The sequence below is a fragment of the Piliocolobus tephrosceles genome, chromosome 11 (assembly GCF_002776525.5).
Source record: "Piliocolobus tephrosceles isolate RC106 chromosome 11, ASM277652v3, whole genome shotgun sequence".
NCBI lineage: Eukaryota > Metazoa > Chordata > Mammalia > Primates > Cercopithecidae > Piliocolobus > Piliocolobus tephrosceles.
This window is the reverse complement of record NC_045444.1, coordinates 82,003,908-82,025,579: the sequence shown is the minus strand read 5'-3', so window position 1 is coordinate 82,025,579 and position 21,672 is coordinate 82,003,908. Positions and strand designations below refer to the sequence as shown.

At 37.3% G+C, this 21,672-nt stretch overlaps 1 protein-coding gene across 1 annotated transcript in view; it reads left to right on the top strand.

The window, feature by feature from the left end:
• DNAH7 (dynein axonemal heavy chain 7) overlaps positions 1–21,672 on the top strand; it is a 358,505-nt gene that overhangs the window by 141,959 nt on the left and 194,874 nt on the right. The window contains exons 20-21 of the mRNA XM_023217897.2: positions 9,038–9,231; positions 11,050–11,248. Coding sequence (XP_023073665.1) covers positions 9,038–9,231; positions 11,050–11,248 — 393 coding nt within the window. The remainder of the gene's footprint in view (positions 1–9,037; positions 9,232–11,049; positions 11,249–21,672) is intronic.

The window sequence follows — 21,672 nt, the reverse complement described above, 5'->3', positions numbered from 1 at the left end:
GCAGACGAAAACACTCTTAAATTTCTTCCCAAATATTTTCCATTTCTGGTCTAACCCCATCTCAATAAATATAAGCACTATTCTTTCTGTTGCCAAAAACTTAGTACTCATTCTTTATTTTCCTTGTTTTCTTTACTGTAGTAAATATCATTTGGCAACAAGCATTTCACCTCTATCTAGTGAGCTGAAAAGCAGAAAAGATCATCTCCCAGGCTCTCTACATCCGACTTTCTGGAAGTGAATTAGATCTTGTCAATTAGATACACTCATTTGGGATTTGGATGGAAAAAGTAAAAGTGACCATCTTTCTGTCATTTTAGCGATTTCTGCTGTCAAGCCAGATCATGAACACATGACTTTTTTTTTTCCAACAGGACTTTATCATTTGGTTACCAGTTTTATAGGTATTATGAGGCAGTGATAATAGTAGCCTCCTGATCCCGCCCACTGATCTCTAGCATCAGAGCCACCATGATGGGTTCTTGAACTCAGTATTTCCAGTGGTGTTATCCTTTAGTCCTGATTGGGACAGAAGTAGCAAATCCTGAAAAGTCAGTTCTTGTGTTTTGGTAGTCTGTCCTGGAAGTATGCTCCCCTAGGCTTTCCAATGATTTTGCAATCACTTTATTCCCTGTGTTAAATTCCTTTTTGTTTAATATATAGAAGGGTTCTACACTGAAGTTGAATAAACTATACCAGATCCTCAAGTATGAGATCTAGGATTGTTTATGACCCATTTGGGTCTTAGAGTAGTGAAGATCTAGTTATTGCATGAAAATAGGACACAAGTAGTGTCTGGTATGCAGTATAAAAATCACTCAATCAATTATGTTCTTAGACTTCCAGAATGAACAATCTATTTTATAGGGAAGTGTTTGGTGGACCGTGAGGCTGCTGGAATAGGTCAATAGAATAAGAATTTGAAGTACAAGGGAGGTGAAATGGGCTGAATTCTTTAAAAGGCACTGGAGAAATTAAAGACATGGTATAATTTGCAGTTTTAAATTCTCTGCTCAAGATGTGGTAGACAACTAAGAAACTTTTGTGATTTCCTAAAAGAGCCTTTTATTTCTCATAGCTACCAATTTGATATAGCCAAAAATGAGTTATAGAATCTGATTCAATAGGTCACCACATTTCAATGTAATTTAATTCATGGCCTTTCTGGATCTGTTATGTGAAAGATAGTTTACTTATATTGGAAAACGTGGGATGGTGAGAACTGAAAATGGGGACACTTGGATGTAATCGACTCTGGGTACTCTGACCCTCAAACTCTGTTTAGCTTCTCTTGCCAGAAGCCTTGGCAGAGGTGTAGATAAATATAAGTGGCAATATATTGTAATGGTGCTTGTGTAGGGAGGAAAGAACTTAAGTTAGATGTGGTCAAATGTGTTGGTGTGGGTGCACTTACCAGAGATCCTATTTCAAAATGCTAGTCAAGGAGCTGTGAGTGGTTCTGTTTACTTGTTTTATTGACCAAACCTGGCTTCTGTAATGGCCTGTCTCAATTAGATTGAAATGGTAGAAAATCCTTGATTGGATTTAAAGACGTTACAGAGTTGCTTGAAGATGTTTGTGCTGCATATGCTTGCACCACCCAGAAGTGGAAATTATAACCCTACTTAGGGGTGGACTTAAAGAACAGTAGGAAGGAAATTCTTCTCGTGGGCATAACTTCAATAGGTAATTTTTTTTAACTTTCCTTGGAAAGAGTGCTTGGTCAGAAGTATGAATTTACATTGATCATGGTCAGTAGCAAACAGTTTTGCTGCATAATCAAGGACTTAGAAACAAGTTTGAAGGATTGGGAACAAGGAATACTGGGGAAGAGGTATGTAAGGTATCAGAGAATATACCTAAGTGAGCATATTTGTGTTCCATGTGATTGCTTAGTAACAGATGCAGCTGCAAAAGGAGGAACTTAATTATATGGTCGACCAGTTGACCTAGTCTGTACATGTCAACCAGTATATGCCACTATGTGCACAGTGAGCTATGAAATAGAATAATCATTTAATATATTGTCTAAATTGGAGAACATTTGAGAGTTAAAGCAATGAATATTCTGGGAAAGCAAGCATGAACCAGAACTATCTTCATCAAACTGGGATACATGGCTACTGTAGCTATAAATGAAGAAGTCATGATGGCAGGGGTGGGAATTACAGAAGGAATTACTATCGCAGACTACCCCTCACCAACACTGCTGAGTGCTCAAGCTGCCAACAGCGGAAATTAACATAATGCTTCTGATACAGCAGCCATTTAGAGGGAATTGAATATTACATTAGCCCTCTTTCAGTATGGAAGCCAGCAGTGTTGTGTCTGCACCAAATGAATTTTTATTTTCCCACACCAAGTTTCTGCCAATACTGTCATTCATTGACTTACTGAATGACTTACTCATTATCACAGTTTGCACACAACATTGCATATGCTAAGGAATTCACATTACAAGGGAAATAAGACAGTTGACTGACATCGATAATAGTAAAGGTCCTACTATGAATATTGACCTTAAACAAAGTGAATTGGCTCATATTGAAGATTAATTTGCTCTATCTGTGTGTGTTCATCTGTTCTCATGCTGCTCATAAAGACATGCCTGAGACCAAGTAATTTAGAAAGGAAAGAGGTTTAATTGACTTACAGTTCCACATGGCTGGGGAGGCCTCACAATCATGGTGGAAAGTAGATGAGAAGCAAAGTCACATCTTACATGGCGGCAGGCAAAAGAGCATGTGCAGGGAAACTCCCCTTTATAAAACCATCAGATCTCATGAGACTTATTCACTATCATGAGAACAACACAGGAAAAACCCACCCCGATGATTCAATTACCTCCCACCAGGTCCCTCCTATGACACATAGGGATTATTACAATTCAAGGTGATATTTGGGTGGGGACACCAAACCATATCACTGTTTGAAGATAATAGGAGTTTGGGATGCAGTTCTAGAGTGTATATAATAGGAGTTTGGGATGCAGGTCTAGAAACACCAAACCATATCACTGTTGGAAGATAATAGGAGTTTGGGATGCAGTTCTGTCTGCTCCGGGCATGTGGTTTCTCTCATAGGCAGAGTACATGTATCTGGGAATTAAGGAGTAAAAATGGAAGTGACATGTCTCACCAATTAACCATATAATCTACTCACAACAATTTTGCTTCTCAACTTTTGGCTTTTCTAGATGAAATCTAGTAGAGATTATCCTAACTAGATTAAGTAATCTCAGTGGCCAGGGGAGAAATACTTCTATATGAGGGACATATTAATGGTTTCATTAAATGGGAAGTTCTTGATCTGCTCATTCCACCTTTTTACCTCTCTGTTTTTATAACTTTTCACTTTACTTACTCTATTCCAGCCACACTGGCTATCTCCTCTTCTTCCTCCTTCCTCCTCCTCTTCCTCTTCTTCCTTTTTTCCTCTTCTTCCTCTTCCCTCTTCTTCCTCTTCATCTTCTTCCTTCTTTCTCTTCTCCTCCTTCTTCTTCCTCCCCACGCTTCCTTCTTCTCAAATAACAAACACACTCTACCCGAGGGCCTTTGCACTGGTTGGACCCTCTTCCTGGAATGTGCTACCTCTAAATATCTGCAGTGCTAATGCTTTGCTTCCTTGATGTATTTTCTCAAATATTACCTTTATAATGAGACCCACATTGAACATCCTATTTTAAATTAACCCACCTTTGACTTTTTTGGCACTCCTTATCACTTCTTCCTTTTTTATAGCATCTATCATCTACCTTACTATATAATTTATCAATATGATGTTTATTATTTATTGTCTGTCTACCCCATGGAGGCTGGGATCTTTGTTTTGTCCACTGTTGTCACCCAAGCACTGAGAAAAGTCACTAATGTGTATTAACCCTTGGTAAATGTTTGTTAAATGAGTAAATCAATAATTGAGATTGATGCTTGAATTATTGTTAATTCGAAGAATTCAGAGTTTACTCTGGAAAACTTCTGAAAATTCAATTTTAGGCAAATGGGCCCTGAGATTTAGATTAATCCTAGAAATACATTGAATCTAAATGAAAGAATTTCTGCTCCTGATGATGTCAAGGAATCTGAAAATTGTAAGGGGTTTAAAGTTATACTCTGTCAACCTACATTTCCTTTCTTAAAGTGCAAAAGGTTTAATGAGGATCTTATCAATTTTCTGTTGTCCAGCGATTTTGCATCAGGAAATTTATACTTCCAGAAATTTGCTAAGCAGGCTTGAGCGTAATTCCATTAAGTGTACAAAACTGCATTATCTTTTTTATTTTTTATGATTTTTTATTTTGCTTTAAGTTCAGGAATACATGTGTAGAACGTGCAGATTTGTTACCTAGGTATACATGTGTCATGGTGGTTTGCTACACCTATCAACCTGTCATCTAGGTTTTAAGCCCTGCATGCATTAGGTATTTGTCCCAATGCTCTCCCTCCTCTTGCCACTCAACACCTGACAGGCCCCAGTGTGTGATATTTCCCTCCCTGTGTCCATGTGTTCTCATTGGTTGACTCCCATTTATGAGTGAGAACATACAGTGTTTAGTTTTCTGTTCCTGTGTTTGCTGAGAAGGATGGCTTCCAGCTTCATCCATGTCCCTGCAAAGGACATGAACTCATTTTTTTAATGACTGCATAATATTCCATGGTGTATATGTGCCACATTTTCTTTGTCCAGTCTATCATTGATGGGCATTTGGGTTGGTTCCAAGCCCTTGCTATTGTGAGTAGCGCTGCAATAAACATATGTGTGCTTGTGGTTTTACAGTAGAATGATTTATAAACCTTTGGGTATATACCCAGTAATGGGATTGCTGGGTCAAATGGTATTTCTGGTCTTAGATCCTTGAGAAATCGCCACACTGTCTTCCATAGTGGTTGAACTAATTTACACTCCCACCAACAGTGTAAAAGTGTTCCTATTTTTCCTCATCCTCTCCAGCATCTGTTGTTTCCTGACTTATTAATGATTGCCATTCTAACTGGTGTGAGATGGTATCTCATTGTGATTTTGATTTGCATTTCTCTAACGACCAGTGATAATGAGCTTTTTTCATATGTTTCTTGGCCGCATAAATGTCTTCTTTTGAGAAGTGTATGTTCATATCCTTCACCCACTTTTTGATGGGCTTGTTTTTTTTTTTTTTTTTTTTAATTGGCTTAAGTTCCTTGTAGCTTCTGGATATTAGCCCTTTGTCAAATGGATACAGTACAAAAATTTTCTCCCATTCTGTAGGTTGCCTGTTTACCTGATGATAGTTTATTTTATTGTGCAGAAGCTCTTTAGTTTAATTAGATCCCATTTGTCAATTTTGGCTTTTGCTGCCATTGCTTTTGGTGTTGTAGCCATGAAGTCTTTGCCCATGCCTATATCCTGAATGGTATTGCCTAAGTTTTCTTTTTCTAGGGTTTTTATTTTTTTAGGTTTTACAATTAAGTCTTTAATGAATCTTGAGTTAATTTTTGTGCAAGGTGTAAGGAAGGGGTCCAGTTTCTGTTTTCTACATATGGCTAGCCAGTTTTCCCAGCACCATTTGTTAAATAGGGATTTTTTTTTCCCCAATTGCTTGTTCTTGTCAGATTTGTCAAAGATCAGATGGTTGTAGATGTGTGATGTTATTTCTGAGGTCTCTGTTCTGTTCCATTGGTCTATGTATCTGTTTTGGTACCAGCACCATGCTGTTTTGGTTACTGTAGCCTTGTAGTATAGTTTGAAGTCAGGTAGCGCAATGCCTCCGGCTTTGTTCTTTTTGCTTAGGATTGTCTTGGCTATACAGACACTTTTTTGGTTCCATATGAAATTTAAAGTAGTTTCTTCTAATTCAGCAAAGAAAGTCAATGATAGCTTGATGAGAATAGCATTGAATCTATAAATTACTTTGGGCAATATGGCCAGTTTCATGATATTGATTCTTCCTATCCATGAGCATGGAATTTTTTTCCATTTGTTTGTGTTCTCTCTCATTTCCTTGAGCAGTGACAAAAACCATATTTTCTATGAAGCTTCCTAGTAGCAGAAATGAGAAAGCTCTCTATATACTCAAAGTTTCGGGCTGCTGATATCACATTCATTTCGTTTAGAAATGTAAACCTAGTAGATCATCACTAGAGCTGATGAGATTGGTGGTTGGTTGTGAAGTAAAAGAAGACACTTAAAAATTGTCAGTGTTCTTTTAACCAAAACAATAACAATTAATAATTCATTTCTTCCCCTGCAGGAGACAGAAAGTAATTAAAGTGTCAAGTCACTAAGATTCAAATTTCTAGTAGCTTCCTGTTACATCTTGTTGCTATATTCTGAGGACATGGCTATGAAGGGTACCAGCCTTCTATGACATGGAGACTTGTACATTCCTTGAGTTTCCCTGTATGAGCCTAGGTGTAGCTCAACCTGCATTCACTCAAGCACTCAACATGGAATGCTCAAGCATTCATTCATGGAATGCTGACTCTGTACCAGGATTTTATGGCAATCCTTAGAGGAATTTAAAGTCAGTGTTATTTTACCATGATAAATACCTTTCTTGAAGGATGGAAGATTATACAATGTTCATTTTAACTCCATAAAACAGGGAGTGATGTAAATGCTTCATTTTCCCCTTTCCCTAGAGTCAATCCCCACCCCCACTCTCTCCAAGAGACAATTTTGGGGCGAGGAGAAGGAAAGGGGGAATAAAAGGGTCGCTTCAAGTATCTGTGTGTTTTAGGCACCATATTAGTCACTTCAAATACATTATCTAATTTAGTCCTCATACCAATTTTGAGAGAGGGCTCTTATCCCCATTTTCAGGATAATAATAAAGGGACTCAGATTAAGCAAAGGTCGCACAGGTAGTAAGGAATAGAGTGTGGGACAGACACCAGGTCTGTTCAACTTGGGCCCCTTTCTTTATCTGATACAGTCTTTATTATGCTTGTCTTCTCACTGGGAGAGAGGGAAGGTAGTTGAGTTGCCAGTCATAAGATGATTACTTTTATTTTAAAATCTTAAATCCATATACAAAGATACATGGATTACTGCCTAAGTTCATATTTGTATGAAGTACAAAATGTAGCATATTTGGTTCAGAGTTATTAAGCTAATCTGGTTAAATAGGTTTGACCCTGGAAACTCAAAAATAAAAAAAATTTACCTGAATGCTCTTCCCATGGTTTGTTTTTGTTTGTTTGTTTGTTATTTTGGCAATTATAATATTTAGCAAAAGGAATATACTGGTTTACATAACTGATTTTTTTAACTTTCAAATCTTCTATTAAGAATGGAAACATTACAATAAATTTTTTGGTTGAGAATAACAAATACTGTTCATGTGTGAAAGGAGTTTTATTTATTAGCCACAATTCAGATTTTTCCCCCCAACAAATACAGGCATACTTTACCAGAAGGTGGCACTCTAAGAACACTATTTTGATATTTGGATTTAGGTGGACAAGATGGCCTGAGTCTGTTATGCTGTGTGGGTTTGTGTGTGTGTGTGTGTGTGAATGTCTATTTGAAACGTAAAACAGGAAGCATAATAAAATTCCTTTTAAAAATTACGCACCTTTAAAGATAAGCTGATCTAATTATATTACATGATTTATATATTCATGTTTTATTGAGAAAACAAGTAATAATGATAATTATTTTGTTTGATTAAATTGCTGTTTCCAAATTGCGTTGTTATAATCCAAAAAAAGCCGAAAATTATATCTTTCCTTTTCAGACACATTCAAAGTATGTTAACAAAAACATACTTTAGAGACTCCTGCAATCGAATAAAATTCCTATATGAAAATATTTACTGCTTACATTTTTTGTTGTCTCTCAGTCATGGCTAAATACCAAAAATATCTAATTAATTAATCTTGAAATTTAATATTTAGTTTTTAACAATATTCTCTTGATTTAATTTCATATAAATTTTCTAAAATGCCCTGTTACATTAATAAATGTCTGGTGTGTTTTCATGAGATGTGCTCCTTGGCGATTGAAATCTTTATTGTGTTAGCACCTTTTTTGTTTTTTCAACACCTTCAAGCTTATTCAGTAAAGAACTTTCCTTACATTGTCAATGGTATCAATGGTGAACACTGACTTTGGAATTATAAGACCAAGAATAGACCCAGATGACATCAACCATGTGTTAAAGAAGAAAAAAGTAAAAATAATTCTATTTCAGCTATATCTAGGCTGTATTTTTATATGCATTTCTAAAGATTTTCATAAACTCTGGTTACTGTATGGATATTTTGAGAAATCCATAAACTCTATTTACTTTTTTTAAAATATGAGTTCTTTAAGATCAGCTTTTGGTTATAATTCTTATTTTGAATACACAGGATTAAAAAAAGCTCTTTTTAAAATATTTGATTGTGTTTGAATCACTGTAAAGCAAACAGCTCACAGTGACACTTTCTAGTGAGAATATTCACCTTGCCTTAAAGGTGGAACAGTCTGTCTTTAGAGAGTTCAGGAAGAGCACACCTTGATTGAGTCCTTCAGCAAGAAGTGTTATAAAGTAGTTTCAGGGTTCATTGTTTACAGTGTAAGATCTTCTTAGAAACCTTCCTCCTTTCCTCAACCCTTACTTTTTTCTCTATAGTTATAAAACAGGGATTCTGTTACTTTATTATTATTCATAACAAAATTCAAAATAATAATTATAATGATGACTTACTGTTTAGAATTCTTTTCCTCAAAGAATAAAAGACAAAAGAAAATATCTCATACCAGTTTGTTTCCACTGTCCTTCTTGTGAGTTCAGGCAGTGTTCTCTCTCTCACTCATTTTCTGTTTCTTAAACTTCTCAACTTAGAAATTATGAACAGGGCTGAGGATTAAATCAATGTGACTTTTATAGAATCAAAGAGAAAGGCCAAGTAGACTTAGAATATGCAAGACTAGACTACTTTTAAAAAACAAATACTCCCCTTAAAATTTACATAACCCCTATTTGATTACAAATGTATAATCTCAAATACAATATGAATATATAAAGTTACTATCTAATTTTTTTGGATTGAGTGTTTTTTATTTTTATTTTTAGGATAAACATGTTCTGACAGTTGTAACAATTGACAGAATGCTGGAAAGGCTGAAAAAGTCTAATGAACTTTTAGAGCTCATTCTTAAAGGACTTAATGAATATTTGGAAAAGAAACGCCTCTTTTTCCCCAGATTCTTTTTCTTGTCCAATGATGAACTTCTTGAGATACTATCTGAGACTAAAGATCCCACTAGGTAAGTAATTTACATGTAGAATACATGACTAAATTTATCTGCTTAAACTTAATTTTTAGAACAAAGTAAAACATAAATAAATATATATAATCATGTTTATATAATAATTTTTCTACAAGAATGTTCCAAGTATTATATAATCAACTTTGGATAATTATTAAAAATGTAAGTAGTATCACTGAATGAACCATGGAGTCGTTTTCTTTTGTTTGTTTGTTTGTTTGTTTTTGAGATGGAGTTTTACTCTTCGCGCACTGCAACCTCCGCCTTCCAGGTTCAAGTAATTCTCCTGCCTCAGCTTCTGGAGGAGCTGGGATTACAGGCATGCGCCACCATGCCCAGCTAATTTTGGTATTTTTAGTAGAGACGGGGGTTTCACCATGTTGTCCAGGCTGGTCTTGAACTCCTGACCTCAAGTGATCCACCCGCCTCAGCCTCCCAAAGTGCTGGGATTACAGGTGTGGGCCACCGTGCCTGGCCAGATTTCTTAACTTATCACATCTTACAGATTTGTCAGAACACGACTCTTTCACAGCACATTCAGAATAAAAGCCACTGCCCTCACGATGGTTTGTGATGTCCCACACAGATTTTCCTTCCCCTGTTATCCTTCCTATTCATCACCTACTAGTCTTCTTGCTCACTCTGCCTCCAGTCTACCAGCTTTTTTGCAATTCCCCGGTAAAAGGGGCAGCCTCCTTTCTCAGTGTGCTGTTCCCTTGCCTGGGATGCTCCTTACCCAAATGTCCATCACACTTCTTTCTTTACCTCCTGTAAGTCTTTGTGGAAATCTGCTTAAACATCTGTCATTCAGGGAGGCCCTCCCTCCCTGACCACCATATTTAAAGAGGCAGCTCCCTCCATGCTCATCTTGCCCTCTTTCCTGGACTTATTTTCCTTGCCTCATTTTCCTTCTGCATACTTGTTATCATCTGGCATACTCTATAATTTTCCTATTTGTTAATGGCACGTCTTCCTCTAGCAGAATATAAGCTCTACCATGGTAGAGATTTTTTGACTGTTTTTTTCCCACTGCTCAATCCTTAGAAGACCATCTGATATAAAGTAAACAGTGAATAGATATTTGTTAAAGAAATTTGTTAATTTTGTATCTTGTGCCTTCAAAGTAGGGGATATGTAATCTAAACAAAAGGTAAATTTAGGCTCAGATTTCTAAGTTTTTATACTCTGCTTCTTTTTGCCCATTTGAAAGATGAATGCGACGGGTTATTGGTAGTGTGCCAAAAATGAGGAGTTGTGTCAGTCCCATCTGTATTACATTGAATAGACTAATAGTTGGATACTGTCAATGCAGTTGACTTAGTGAACTGTAAAGTACCTAAGTTACTAAAGGTAGTCCACAATTTTCAAGCAGTCTCTGAAGATCCCAGTTGAAATTACTACTTTTGTGCATTTGAAGATTCTTCAGATTCATGTATTTATCTGTTAGTCAAGATTGGTTTTCTCCTTTTGTTACCTTTATCATCTTTTAATTCATTATATTGAAGACAAAGACTTGTGGTTGTCTCTGTAGCTCTTACTGTAATTGTAATTTACAGATGTTTTGTGATTATTCAGTTAATACTGACATCTCCATGGCCTATATAATCCAGGTAGGCAGAGCTTGTGTTTTTTTGTTTGTTAGTTTTGGGTGTTTCTGGTTTTTGAACAGCATTTCATTCCCAGCAGCACCTAGCACAGGTCTAACACTACACATTTATGAACTTTAAATGAAGATTGCTGCATGAGGAACACTGGAATGAATGTAAGGAATTGTTTTAACTTGGTTAATTCTCTTAAAAATATTTTTCCTGACAGGGTGCAACCCCACTTGAAGAAATGTTTTGAAGGAATTGCAAAGGTAGAATTTACGGAAACTTTAGACATTACTCACATGAAGAGCAGCGAAGGAGAGGTTGTGGAACTCATAGAGATCATTTCAACAGCCAAAGCCAGAGGTCAAGTGGAGAAGTGGTTGGTTGAATTAGAGAGAGTTATGATTAACTCCATCCACAAGGTAGCCGATTATACTTATGATTTTTAGAAAAGGATGCTAGAGTATGAATGTTATTAGAAATATACAATTTTTTACTGTTATTTAAACAGAAATGGAGGCATGGAATTACCATTCAAATGTGATAGATAACTTGAAGGCAAAGAGATGGTCTATGATAGTAATTTTGTAGTGACTCATTAGAAAAGTGGAACAAAACACCATCCATACTACAGAACACTTGGGTTTGAGTAATGCATCTGCTCATTTCTTGTGGCCACATGCTAGTGCTTTCATCATTAATTAGATACACTTTGTTCTATGCAATCTATCTTTAGTCTTGCCTTGGAAGCACCTCTGTATGTGATCACATCAATCTCTTTCACATGTGTGAATCTTTTTGTTCGGTATATGTATGAAATACATACAAAATGTTAGAAAATAATGTATACTTCCTACAATTAATAGCAACTTCATATTTTTCACATTTCATAAAACGTACTGTCAGCTCAATCATTTGTGATTATTTTTGCTAATAGAGAATTTCAAGGCACACCAATAAATAAAGATTGAGCACTCCGTTTTGTTTTCTTTTTTTAATATAATATGAGCTTAGCATTCAAGTTTTTAGTCAAGAATAAAAATTGTGATGGAACAAAGGAACAGAAAGGGAGTATAATTAATTAATTTAATTTTTTTTAATATCAACTTTTAGATTCAGAGGTACATGTGCAGGTTTGTTACATAGATATATTGTGTAATTCTGAGGTTTGGGGAGTAATTGATCCCATCACCCAGGTACTGAGCATAGTACCCAATAGTTAGTATATCAACCCTGTGCCCCCTCTTCCTCCTCCTTGTACTAGTCCCCAGTGTCTATTGTTGCCATTCCCGTCTATGACCATGAGCACCTAAGGTTTAGTTTCCACTTACCTGTAAGTGGGAACATGTGTATTTGATTTTCTGTTCTTGTGTTAATTCGTTTAGGATAATGGTCTCCAGCTGCATCCATGTTGCTGCAAAGAACATAACTTCCTTATTTTTGTGGCTGCATAGTATTATATGGTGTATATGTATCACATTTTCTTAATCCAGTCCACCATTGATGGCACCTAGGTTGATTCCATGTCTTTGCTATTTTTAGTACTGCTCCAGTGAACATATGAGTATATGTGCCTTTTTTGGTAGAATAATTTATTTTCTTTTGGATATATACTCAGTAATGGGGTTGCTGGGTTGAATGGTAGTTCTAAGTTCTTTGAGAAATCTCCAAACTGCTTTCCACAGTGGCTGAACTAATTTACAATCCCACCAATAGTGTATAAGCATTCCCTTTTCTCTGTAACCTTATCAGCATTTTTTTGTTTTTTGACTTTTTAGTAATAGCCATTCTGAGTGGGGTGAGATGGTATCTCATCATGTCTGCTGCCCATTTTCTTTTCTTTTCTTTTTGAGATGGAGTCTCACTCTGTCACCAGGCTGGAGTGCAGTGGTGCAATCTCATCTCACTGCAACCTTCACCTCCCAGATTTAAGCAATTCTCCTGCCTCAGCCTCCTGAGTAGCTAGGACTATAGGTGTGCGCCACCACGCCCAGCTAAATTTTGTAATTTTAGAAGAGATGGGGTTTTCACCATGTTGGCCAGTCTGGTCTCCATCTCTTGACCTCATGATCTGCCTGTCTTTACCTCCCGAATTGCTGGGATTACAGGCGTAAGCCACCGCACCTGGCCTGCTGCCTATTTTTTAATGGGGTTATTTGTTTTTTGCTTGTTCAATTGTTTAAGTTCCTTATAGAATCTGGATATTAGACCTTGGTCAGATACATAGTTTGTGAATGTTTTCTCACAGTCTATACGTTATCTGTTTACTCTGTTGATAGTTTCTTTTGCTATGCCAAAGCTCTTTAGTATAATTAGGTCCCACTTGTCGATTTTTGTTTTTGTTGCAAATGCTTTTGAGAACTTAGTCATACATTCTTTCCCAAGGCCAATGTCTAGAATGGTGTGTCCTAGGTTTTCTTCTAGGATTCTTATAGTTTGAAGTCTTACATTTAAATATGAATCCATCTTGAGTTAATTTTTGTATATGATGAAAGTTAGGGGGTAAAGTTTCGTTCTTCTTCATATGGCTAGCCAGCTATTTAAGCACCATTTATTGAATAGAGAGTCCTTTCTCCATTACTTATTTTTGTTGACTTTGTCAAAGAGCAGATGGGTATAGGTGTGCACCTTTATTTCTGGGCTCCCTATTCTGTTCCATTAGTCTGTGTGCCTGTTTTTGTATACATACAATGCTGTGTTGGATATGATAGCCTTATAGTATACTTTGAAGTTGGCTAATGTAATGCTTCTGGCTTCATTCTTTTTGCTTAGAATTTCTTTGACTATTCAGGCTCTTGTGGTTCCATGTGAATTTTCAAATGTTTTTTTCTAGTTCTGTGAAAGATGATGTTGGTAGCTTGATAGGAATAGTGTTGAATCTGTAGGTTGCTTTGGGCAGTATGACCATTTTTTTATTATTATTATACTGCAAGTTCTAGGGTACATGTGCACAACATGCAGGTTTGTTACATATGTACAAATGTGCCATGTTGGTGTGCTGCAACCATTAACTCGTCATTTACATTAGGTATATCTCCCAATGCTATCCCTCCCCTCGCCACCCCATGACAGGCCCTGGTGTGCAATGTTCCCCTTCCTGAGTCCAGGTGTTCTCAGTGTTCAATTCCCACCTATGAGTGAGAACATGCAGTGTTTGGTTTTTTGTCCTTGCGATAGTTTACTGAGAATGATGGTTTCCAGCTGCATCCATGTCCCTACAAAGGACATGAACTCATCCTTTTTTATGGCTGCATAGTATTCCATGGTGTATATTTGCCAAATTTTCTTAATCTGGTCTATCATTGATGGACACTTCGGTTAGTTCCAAGTCTTTGCTGTTGTGAATAGTGCCACAATAAACATACATGTGCATGTGTCTTTATAGCAGCATGATTTATAATCCTTTGGGTATATACCCAGTAATGGGATGACTGGGTCAAATGGTATTCCTAGTTCTAGATCCTTGAGGAATCACCACACTGTTTTCCACAATGGTTGAACTAGTTTACAGTCCCACCAACAGTGTAAAAGTGTTACTGTTTTTCCACATTCTGTCCAGCACCTGTTGTTTCCTGACTTTTTAGTGATCACCATTCTAAATGGTGTGAAGTGGTATCTCATTGTGGTTTTGATTTGCATTCTCTGATGGCCAGTGATGATGAGCATTTTTTCATGTGTCTGTTGGCTGCATAAATGTCTTCTTTTGAGAAGTGTCTTTTCATATCCTTTGCCCACTTTTTGAGGGTTTTTTTTTTTTCTTTTAAATTTGTTTGAGTTCTTTGTAGGTTCTGGATATTAGCCCCTTTGTCAGATGAGTAGATTGCAAAAATTTTCTCCCATTTTGTAGGTTGCCTGTTCACTCAGATGGTAGTTTCTTTTGCTGTGCAGAAGCTCTTTAGTTTAATTAGATCCCATTTGTCAATTTTTGCTTTTGTTGCCACTACTTTTGTTGTTTTAGACATGAAGTCCTTGCCCATGCCAATATCCTGAATGATATTGCCTAGGTTTTCTTCAAGGGTTTTTATGGTTTTAGGTCTAACATTTAAGTCTTTAATCCATCTTGAATTAATTTTTGTATAAGCTATAAGGAAGGGATCCAGTTTCAGCTTTCTACATATGGCTAGCCAGTTTTCCTAGCACCATTTGTTAAATAGCAAATTCTTTCCCTATTTTCCACATTTCTTGTTTTTGTAAGGTTTGTCAAAGATCAAATGGTTGTAGATGTGTGGTATTATTTCTGAGGACTCTGTTCTGTTCCATTGGTCTATGTCTCTGTTTTGATACCAGTACCATGCTGTTTTGGTTACTGTAGCCTTGTAGTATAATTTGAAGTCAGGTAGCATGATGCCTCCAGCTTTGTCCTTTTGGCTTAGGATTGACTTGGTAATGTGGGCTTGTTTTTGGTTCCACGTGAACTTTAGAGTAGTTTTTTCCAATTCTGTGAAGAGAGTCATTGGTAGCTTAATGGGGATGGCATTGAATGTATAAATTACCTTGGACAATATGGCCATTTTCATGATATTGATTCTTCTTATCCATGAGCATGGTATGTTCTTCCATTTGTTTGTGTCCTCTTTTATTTCACTGAGCAGTGGTTTGTAGTTCTCCTTGAAGAGGTCCTTCACATCCCTTGTAAGTTGGATTCCTAGGTATTTTATTCTCTTTGAAGCTATTGTGAATGGGAGTTCACTCATGATTTGGCTCTCTGTTTGTCTGTTATTGGTGTATAGGAATGCTTGTGATGTTTGCACATTAATTTTGTATCCTGAGACTTTGCTGAAGTTGCTTATCAGCTTAAGGAGATTTTGGGCTGAGATGATGGGGTTTTCTAAATATACAATCATGTCATCTGCAAACGGACAATTTGACTTCTTCTTTTTCTAATTGAATACCCTTCCTTTCTTTCTCCTGCCTGATTGCCCTAGCCAGAACTTCCAACACTGTTGAATAGGAGTGGTGAGAGAGGGCATCCCTGTCTTGTGCCAGTTTTCAAAGGGAATGCTTCCAGTTTTTGCCCATTCAGTATGATATTGGCTGTGGGTTTGTCATAAATAGCTCTTATTATTTTGAGATACATTCCATCAATAACGAATTTATTGAGAATTTTTAGCATGAAGGGCTGTTGAATTTTGTTAAAGGCCTTTTCTGCATCTATTGAGATAATCATGTGGTTCTTGTCTTTGGTTCTGTTTATATGCTGGATTACGTTGATTGATTTGCAAATGTTGAACCAGCCTTGCATCCCAGGGGTGAAGCCCACTTGATCATGGTGGATAAGCTTTTTGATGTGCTGCTGGATTCATTTTGCCAGTATTTTATTGAGGATTTTTGCATTGATGTTCATCAGGGATATTGGTCTAAAATTCTCTTTTTTTGTTGTGTCTCTGCCAGGCTTTGGTATCAGGATGATGTTGGCCTCATAAAATGAGTTAGGAAGGATTCCCTCTTTTTCTATTGATTGGATAGTTTCAGAAGGAATGGTACCAGCTCCTCCTTGTACCTCTGGCAGAATTTGGCTGTGAATCCGTCTGGTCCTGGACTTTTTTTTGGTTGGTTGGCTATTAATTATTGCCTCAATTTCAGAGCCTGCTATTGGTCTATTCAGGGATTCAACTTCTTCCTGGTTTAGTCTTGGGAGAGTGTAAGTGTCCAGGAAATTATCCATTTCTTCTAGGTTTTCTAGTTTATTTGAGTAGAGGTGTTTATAGTATTCTCCGATGGTAGTTTGTATTTCTGTGGGGTCGGTGGTGATATCCCCTTTATCATTTTTTATTGCATCTATTTGATTCTTCTCTCTTTTCTTCTTTATTAGTCTTGCTAGCGGTCTATCAGTTTTGTTGATCTTTTCAGAAAACCAACTCCTGGATTCATTGATTTTTTGGAGGGTTTTTTGTTTCTCTATCTCTTTCAGTTCTGCTGTGATGTTAGTTATTTCTTGCCTTCCGCTAGCTTTTGAATGTGTTTGCTCTTGCCTCTCTAGTTCTTTTAATTGTGATGTTAGGGTGTCAATTTTGGATCTTTCCTACTTTCTCTTGTGGGCATTTAGTGGTATAAATTTCCCTCTACTGCTTTAAATGTGTCCCAGAGATTCTGGAATGTTGTATCTTTTTTCTCATTGGTTCCAAAGAACATCTTTATTTCTGCCTTCATTTTGTTATGTACCCAGTAGCCATTCAGGAGTAGGTTGTTCAGTTTCCATTTAGTTGAGCGGTTTTGATTGAGTTTCTTAATCCTGAGTTCTAGTTTGATTGCACTGTGGTCTGAAAGACAGTTTGTTATAATTTCTGTTCTTTTACATTTGCTGAGGAGTGCTTTACTTCCAGCTATGTGGTCAATTTTGGAGTAAGTGTGATTGGTGCTGAAAGAATGTATATTCTGTTGATTTGGGGTGGAGAGTTCTGTAGAAGTCTATTAGGTCCACTTGGTGCAGAGCTGAGTTCAATTCCTGGATATCCTTGTTAACTTTCTGTCTCGTTGATCTGTCTAATGTTGACAGTGGGGTGTTAAAGTCTCCCATCATTATTGTGTGGAAGTCTAAGTCTCTTTGTAAGTCTTTAAGGACTTGCTTTATGCCTCTGGATGCTCCTGTGTTGGGTGCTTACATATTTAGTATAGTTAGCTCTTCTTGTTGAATTGATCCCTTTACCATTATGTAATGGCCTTCTTCATCTCTTTTGATCTTTGTTGGTTTAAAGTCTGTTTTATCAGAGACTAGGATTGCAACCCCTGCCTTTTTTTGTTTTCCATTTGCTTGGTCGATCTTCCTCCATCCCTTTATTTTGAGCCTATGTGTATCTCTGCATGTCAGATGGGTCTCCTGAATACAGCAAAGTGATAGGTCTTGACTCTTTATCCAATTTGCCAGTCTGTGTCTTTTATTGAAACATTTAGCCCATTTGCATTTAAGGTTAATATTATTATGTGTGAATTTGATCCTATCATTATGATGTTAGCTGGTGATTTTGCCCATTAGTTGATGCAGTTTCTTCCAGGCATCGATGGTCTTTACAATTTGGCATGTTTTTGCAGTGGTTGGTACCAGTTGTTCCTTTCCATGTTTAGTGCTTCCTTCAGGAGCTCTAGTAAGGCAAGCCTGGTGGTGACAAAATTTCTCGGCGTTTGAGAAAAGAATTTTATTTCTCCTTCACTTATGAAGCTTAGTTTGTCTGGATATGAAATTCTGGGTTGAAAATTCTTTTGTTCAAGAATGTTGAATATTGGCCCCCACTCTCTTCTGGCTTGTAGAGTTTCTGCCGAGATATCTGCTGTTAGTCTGATGGGCTTCTCTTTATGGGTAACCCAACTTTTCTCTCTGGCTGCCCTAACATTTTTTCCTTCATTTCAACTTTGTTGAATCTGACAATTATGTGTCTTGGAGTTGCTTCTCTCAAGGAGTATCTTTATGGCCTTTTCTGTATTTCCTGAATTTGAATGTTGGCCTGCCTTGGTAGATGGGGGAGATTCTCCTGGATAATATCCTGCAGAGTGTTTTCCAACTTCGTTCCATTCTCCCCATCACTTTCAGGTACACTGATCAGACATAGATTTGGTTCTTTCACATAGTCCCATATTTCTTGGAGGCTTTGTTCCTTTCGTTTTACTCTTTTTTCTCTAAATTTCTCTTCTCGCTTCATTTCATTCATTTGATCTTCAATCACTGATACCGTTTCTTCCAGTTGATCAAATTGGCTACTGAAGCTTGTGCATTCGTCATGTAGTTCTCGTGCCACAGTTTTCAGCTCCATCAGGTCGTTTAAGGACTTCTCTACACTGGTTATTCTAGTTAGCCATTCGTCTAATCTTTTTTCAAGGTTTTAGCTTCTTTGCAATGCGTTTGAACTTCCTCCTTTAGCTCAAAGAAGTTTGATCCTCTGAAGCCTTGTTCTCTCAACTCATCAAAGTCATTCTCCGTCCAGCTTTGTTCTGTTGCTGGCAAGGAGCTGAGTTCCTTTGGAGGGAGAGAGGCGCTCTGATATTTAGAATTTTCAGCTTTTCTGCACTGTTTTGCCCCATCTTTATGGTTTTATCTACCTTGGTCTTTGATGATGGCGACGTACAGATGGAGTTTTGGTGTGGATGTCCTTTCTGTTTGTTAGTTTTCCTTCTAACAGTCAGGACCCTCAGCTACAGGTCTGTTGGAGTTTGCTGGAGGTCCACTCCCAACCCTGTTTGCCTGGGTGTCAGCAGTGGAGGCTGCAGAACAGCGAATATTGCTGAACAGTAAATGTTGCTGCCTAATTGTTACTCTGGAAGCTTCGTCTCAGAGGGGTACCTGGCCATGTGAAGTGTCAGTCTGCCCCTACTGATGGGTGCCTCCCAGTTAGGCTACTTGGGGGTCAGGGACCCACTTGAGGAGGCAGTCTTACGGTTCTCAGACCTCAAACTCCATGCTGGGAGAACCACTACTCTCTTCCAAGCTGTCAGACAGGGACATTTAAGTCTGCAGAGGTTTCTGCTGCCTTTTGTTCGGCTATGCCCTGCCCCCAGAGGTGGAGTCTACAAAGGCAGGCATGCCTCCTTGAGCTGTGGTGGGCTCCACCCAGTTCAAGCTTTGTGGCTGCTTTGTTTACCTACTCAAGCCTCAGCAATGGTGGGCGCCCCTCCCCGAGCCTTGCTGCTGCCTTGCTGTTCCATCTCAGACTGCTGTGCTAGCAGTGAGCAAGGCTCCGTCGGCATGTGATGCTCTGAGCCAGGCATGAGATATAATCTCCTGGTGTTCCGTTTGCTAAGACCATTGTAAAAGCGTAGTATTAGGGTGGGAGTGACCCAATTTTCCAGGTGCCATCTGTCACAGCTTCCCTTGGCTAGGAAAGGGAGTTCCCTGACCCCTTGCGCTTCCCGGGTGAGGCAATGCCTCACCCTGCTTTGGCTCACACTCAATGGGTTGCACCCACTGTCCTATACCATCTAACAAGCCCCAGTGAGATGAACCTGGTACCTCAGTTGGAAATGCAGAAATCACCCATCTTCTGCCTTGCTCATGCTGGGAGCTGTAGACTGGAGCTGTTCCTATTCAGCCATCTTGGAACCACCAGTAGGACCATTTTAATGATACTGATTTTTCTAATCCATGAGCATGGAATATTTTTCTATTTGTTCGTGTCATCTGTGATTTCTTTCAGTAGTGTTTTGTAGTTCTCCTTGTAGAGATCTTTCACCTCCTTGGTTAGATGAATTCCTAGGTATTTTATTTTTTTGTGTGGCTATTGTGAATGGGATTGCATTCTTGATTTGGTTCTCAGCTTGAACATTATTGGGGTATAGAAATGTTACCAATTTTGTACATCGATTTTATATCCTGAAACTTTACTGAAGTCATTTATCAGCTCCAGGAGTCTTTTGGTGGGGCCTTTAAGGTTGTCTAGGTATAGAATCATATTGCTGGTACAGAAAGATTGTTTGAGTTCTTCTTTTCCTATTTGGACACCTTTTATTTCCTTCTCTTGCCTGATGGCTCTGTCTAGGACTTCCAGTTAATTGATATTTAAATTAATGTGTCAGACTCTCCCACAAATGTGTTGGGAAAATTCATTGGAATCTAGATGTTCAATGTTACCACTGTTTCTTTCTCTTCTTAATGTTTCTTTCTCTTAAATATGGCTTTAATGTTTGCCTACACAATATTTTCCAGAAAATGTAAGATCTTTTGGACAGGTCTGATTTTCTCCCTATTATGAATTATATTACAATGAATGTACTTATGCTTATATCTGGTGTTTTTGAATTTTAATTTTCGTATGATAACGTCCCATATGTAGGTTTACTGGGCCAAAGAAGATGAGTTTTCATAAGCCTTGACAAATATTGAGAAATAGCATTACTGTTTTTGAAGCCATTGGCAATATTAATACATTCCACTTTGGTCACTCTTTAGCAGCATTGAATTGGCTTATATCATTTGCTAATTGATGTAGTATAGAGTAATAAGTCATTATTTTATGTATATCTGGTAATATTTCAACTACTCTTTAATTTTGATTGTCTAAGTACTTGGAGAAAATATTTTGGTTGCCATTTCAGAGCATTAAGATAGGGTGGCAAGAAGTTGTATAGGATATGCAGGCATAAAAAATAATGGAATCATGTCCTTTGTAGCAACATAGATGGAGCTGGAGGCCATAATCCTAAACAAATTAACACAGGAACAGAAAACCAAATACCACATGTTCTCACTTATAAGTGGGAGCTAAACATTGAGCACACATGTACATAAACATGGCAACAATAGATACTGTAGACCTCTAGATGGGGAGAGAAGAAAGGGGAGCATAGGGTTAAAAACTTACTATTGGGTACTATGCTCAGTACCTGGTTGCGATACACACTTGTCTAAAATAAAAGTTGAAAATATACCCCTCTATCTAAAATAAAAGTTGAAAAATACAAAAAATAAAGTTTAAAAAAAGTTATGTAGAAAATAAGTATCTTTTAAAAATCTTTGCATATAAGTTTACGTTGACAAAATATGCAAGCAAGTGCAGTATACAACTCTACAAATAGGAGATATGTGTGTTACTGTGTTGTGCTATGTGTATTTGCATGCTTGAAAGTCTACTACGTATATATATTATTCTATATATCTATATCATATATAATATGGTAAACATAGATATAATAATAGACTTATAATATTGTGGAACTTTATGTAATCATATTTCTCCTCATCTAACTATATAGAAATCCCTTTTTGTGATCCAGATTTCAATGTCTTTCTCTGGTTCTCCCCACAGTGTCCTCTTAGGGCACATTTTTACTCCATCTTCTTGACGTTTCTCTGCTGCGCCTTTCTATTTTATTTATTTATTTATTTATTTATTTATTTATTTATTTATTTATTTATTTATTT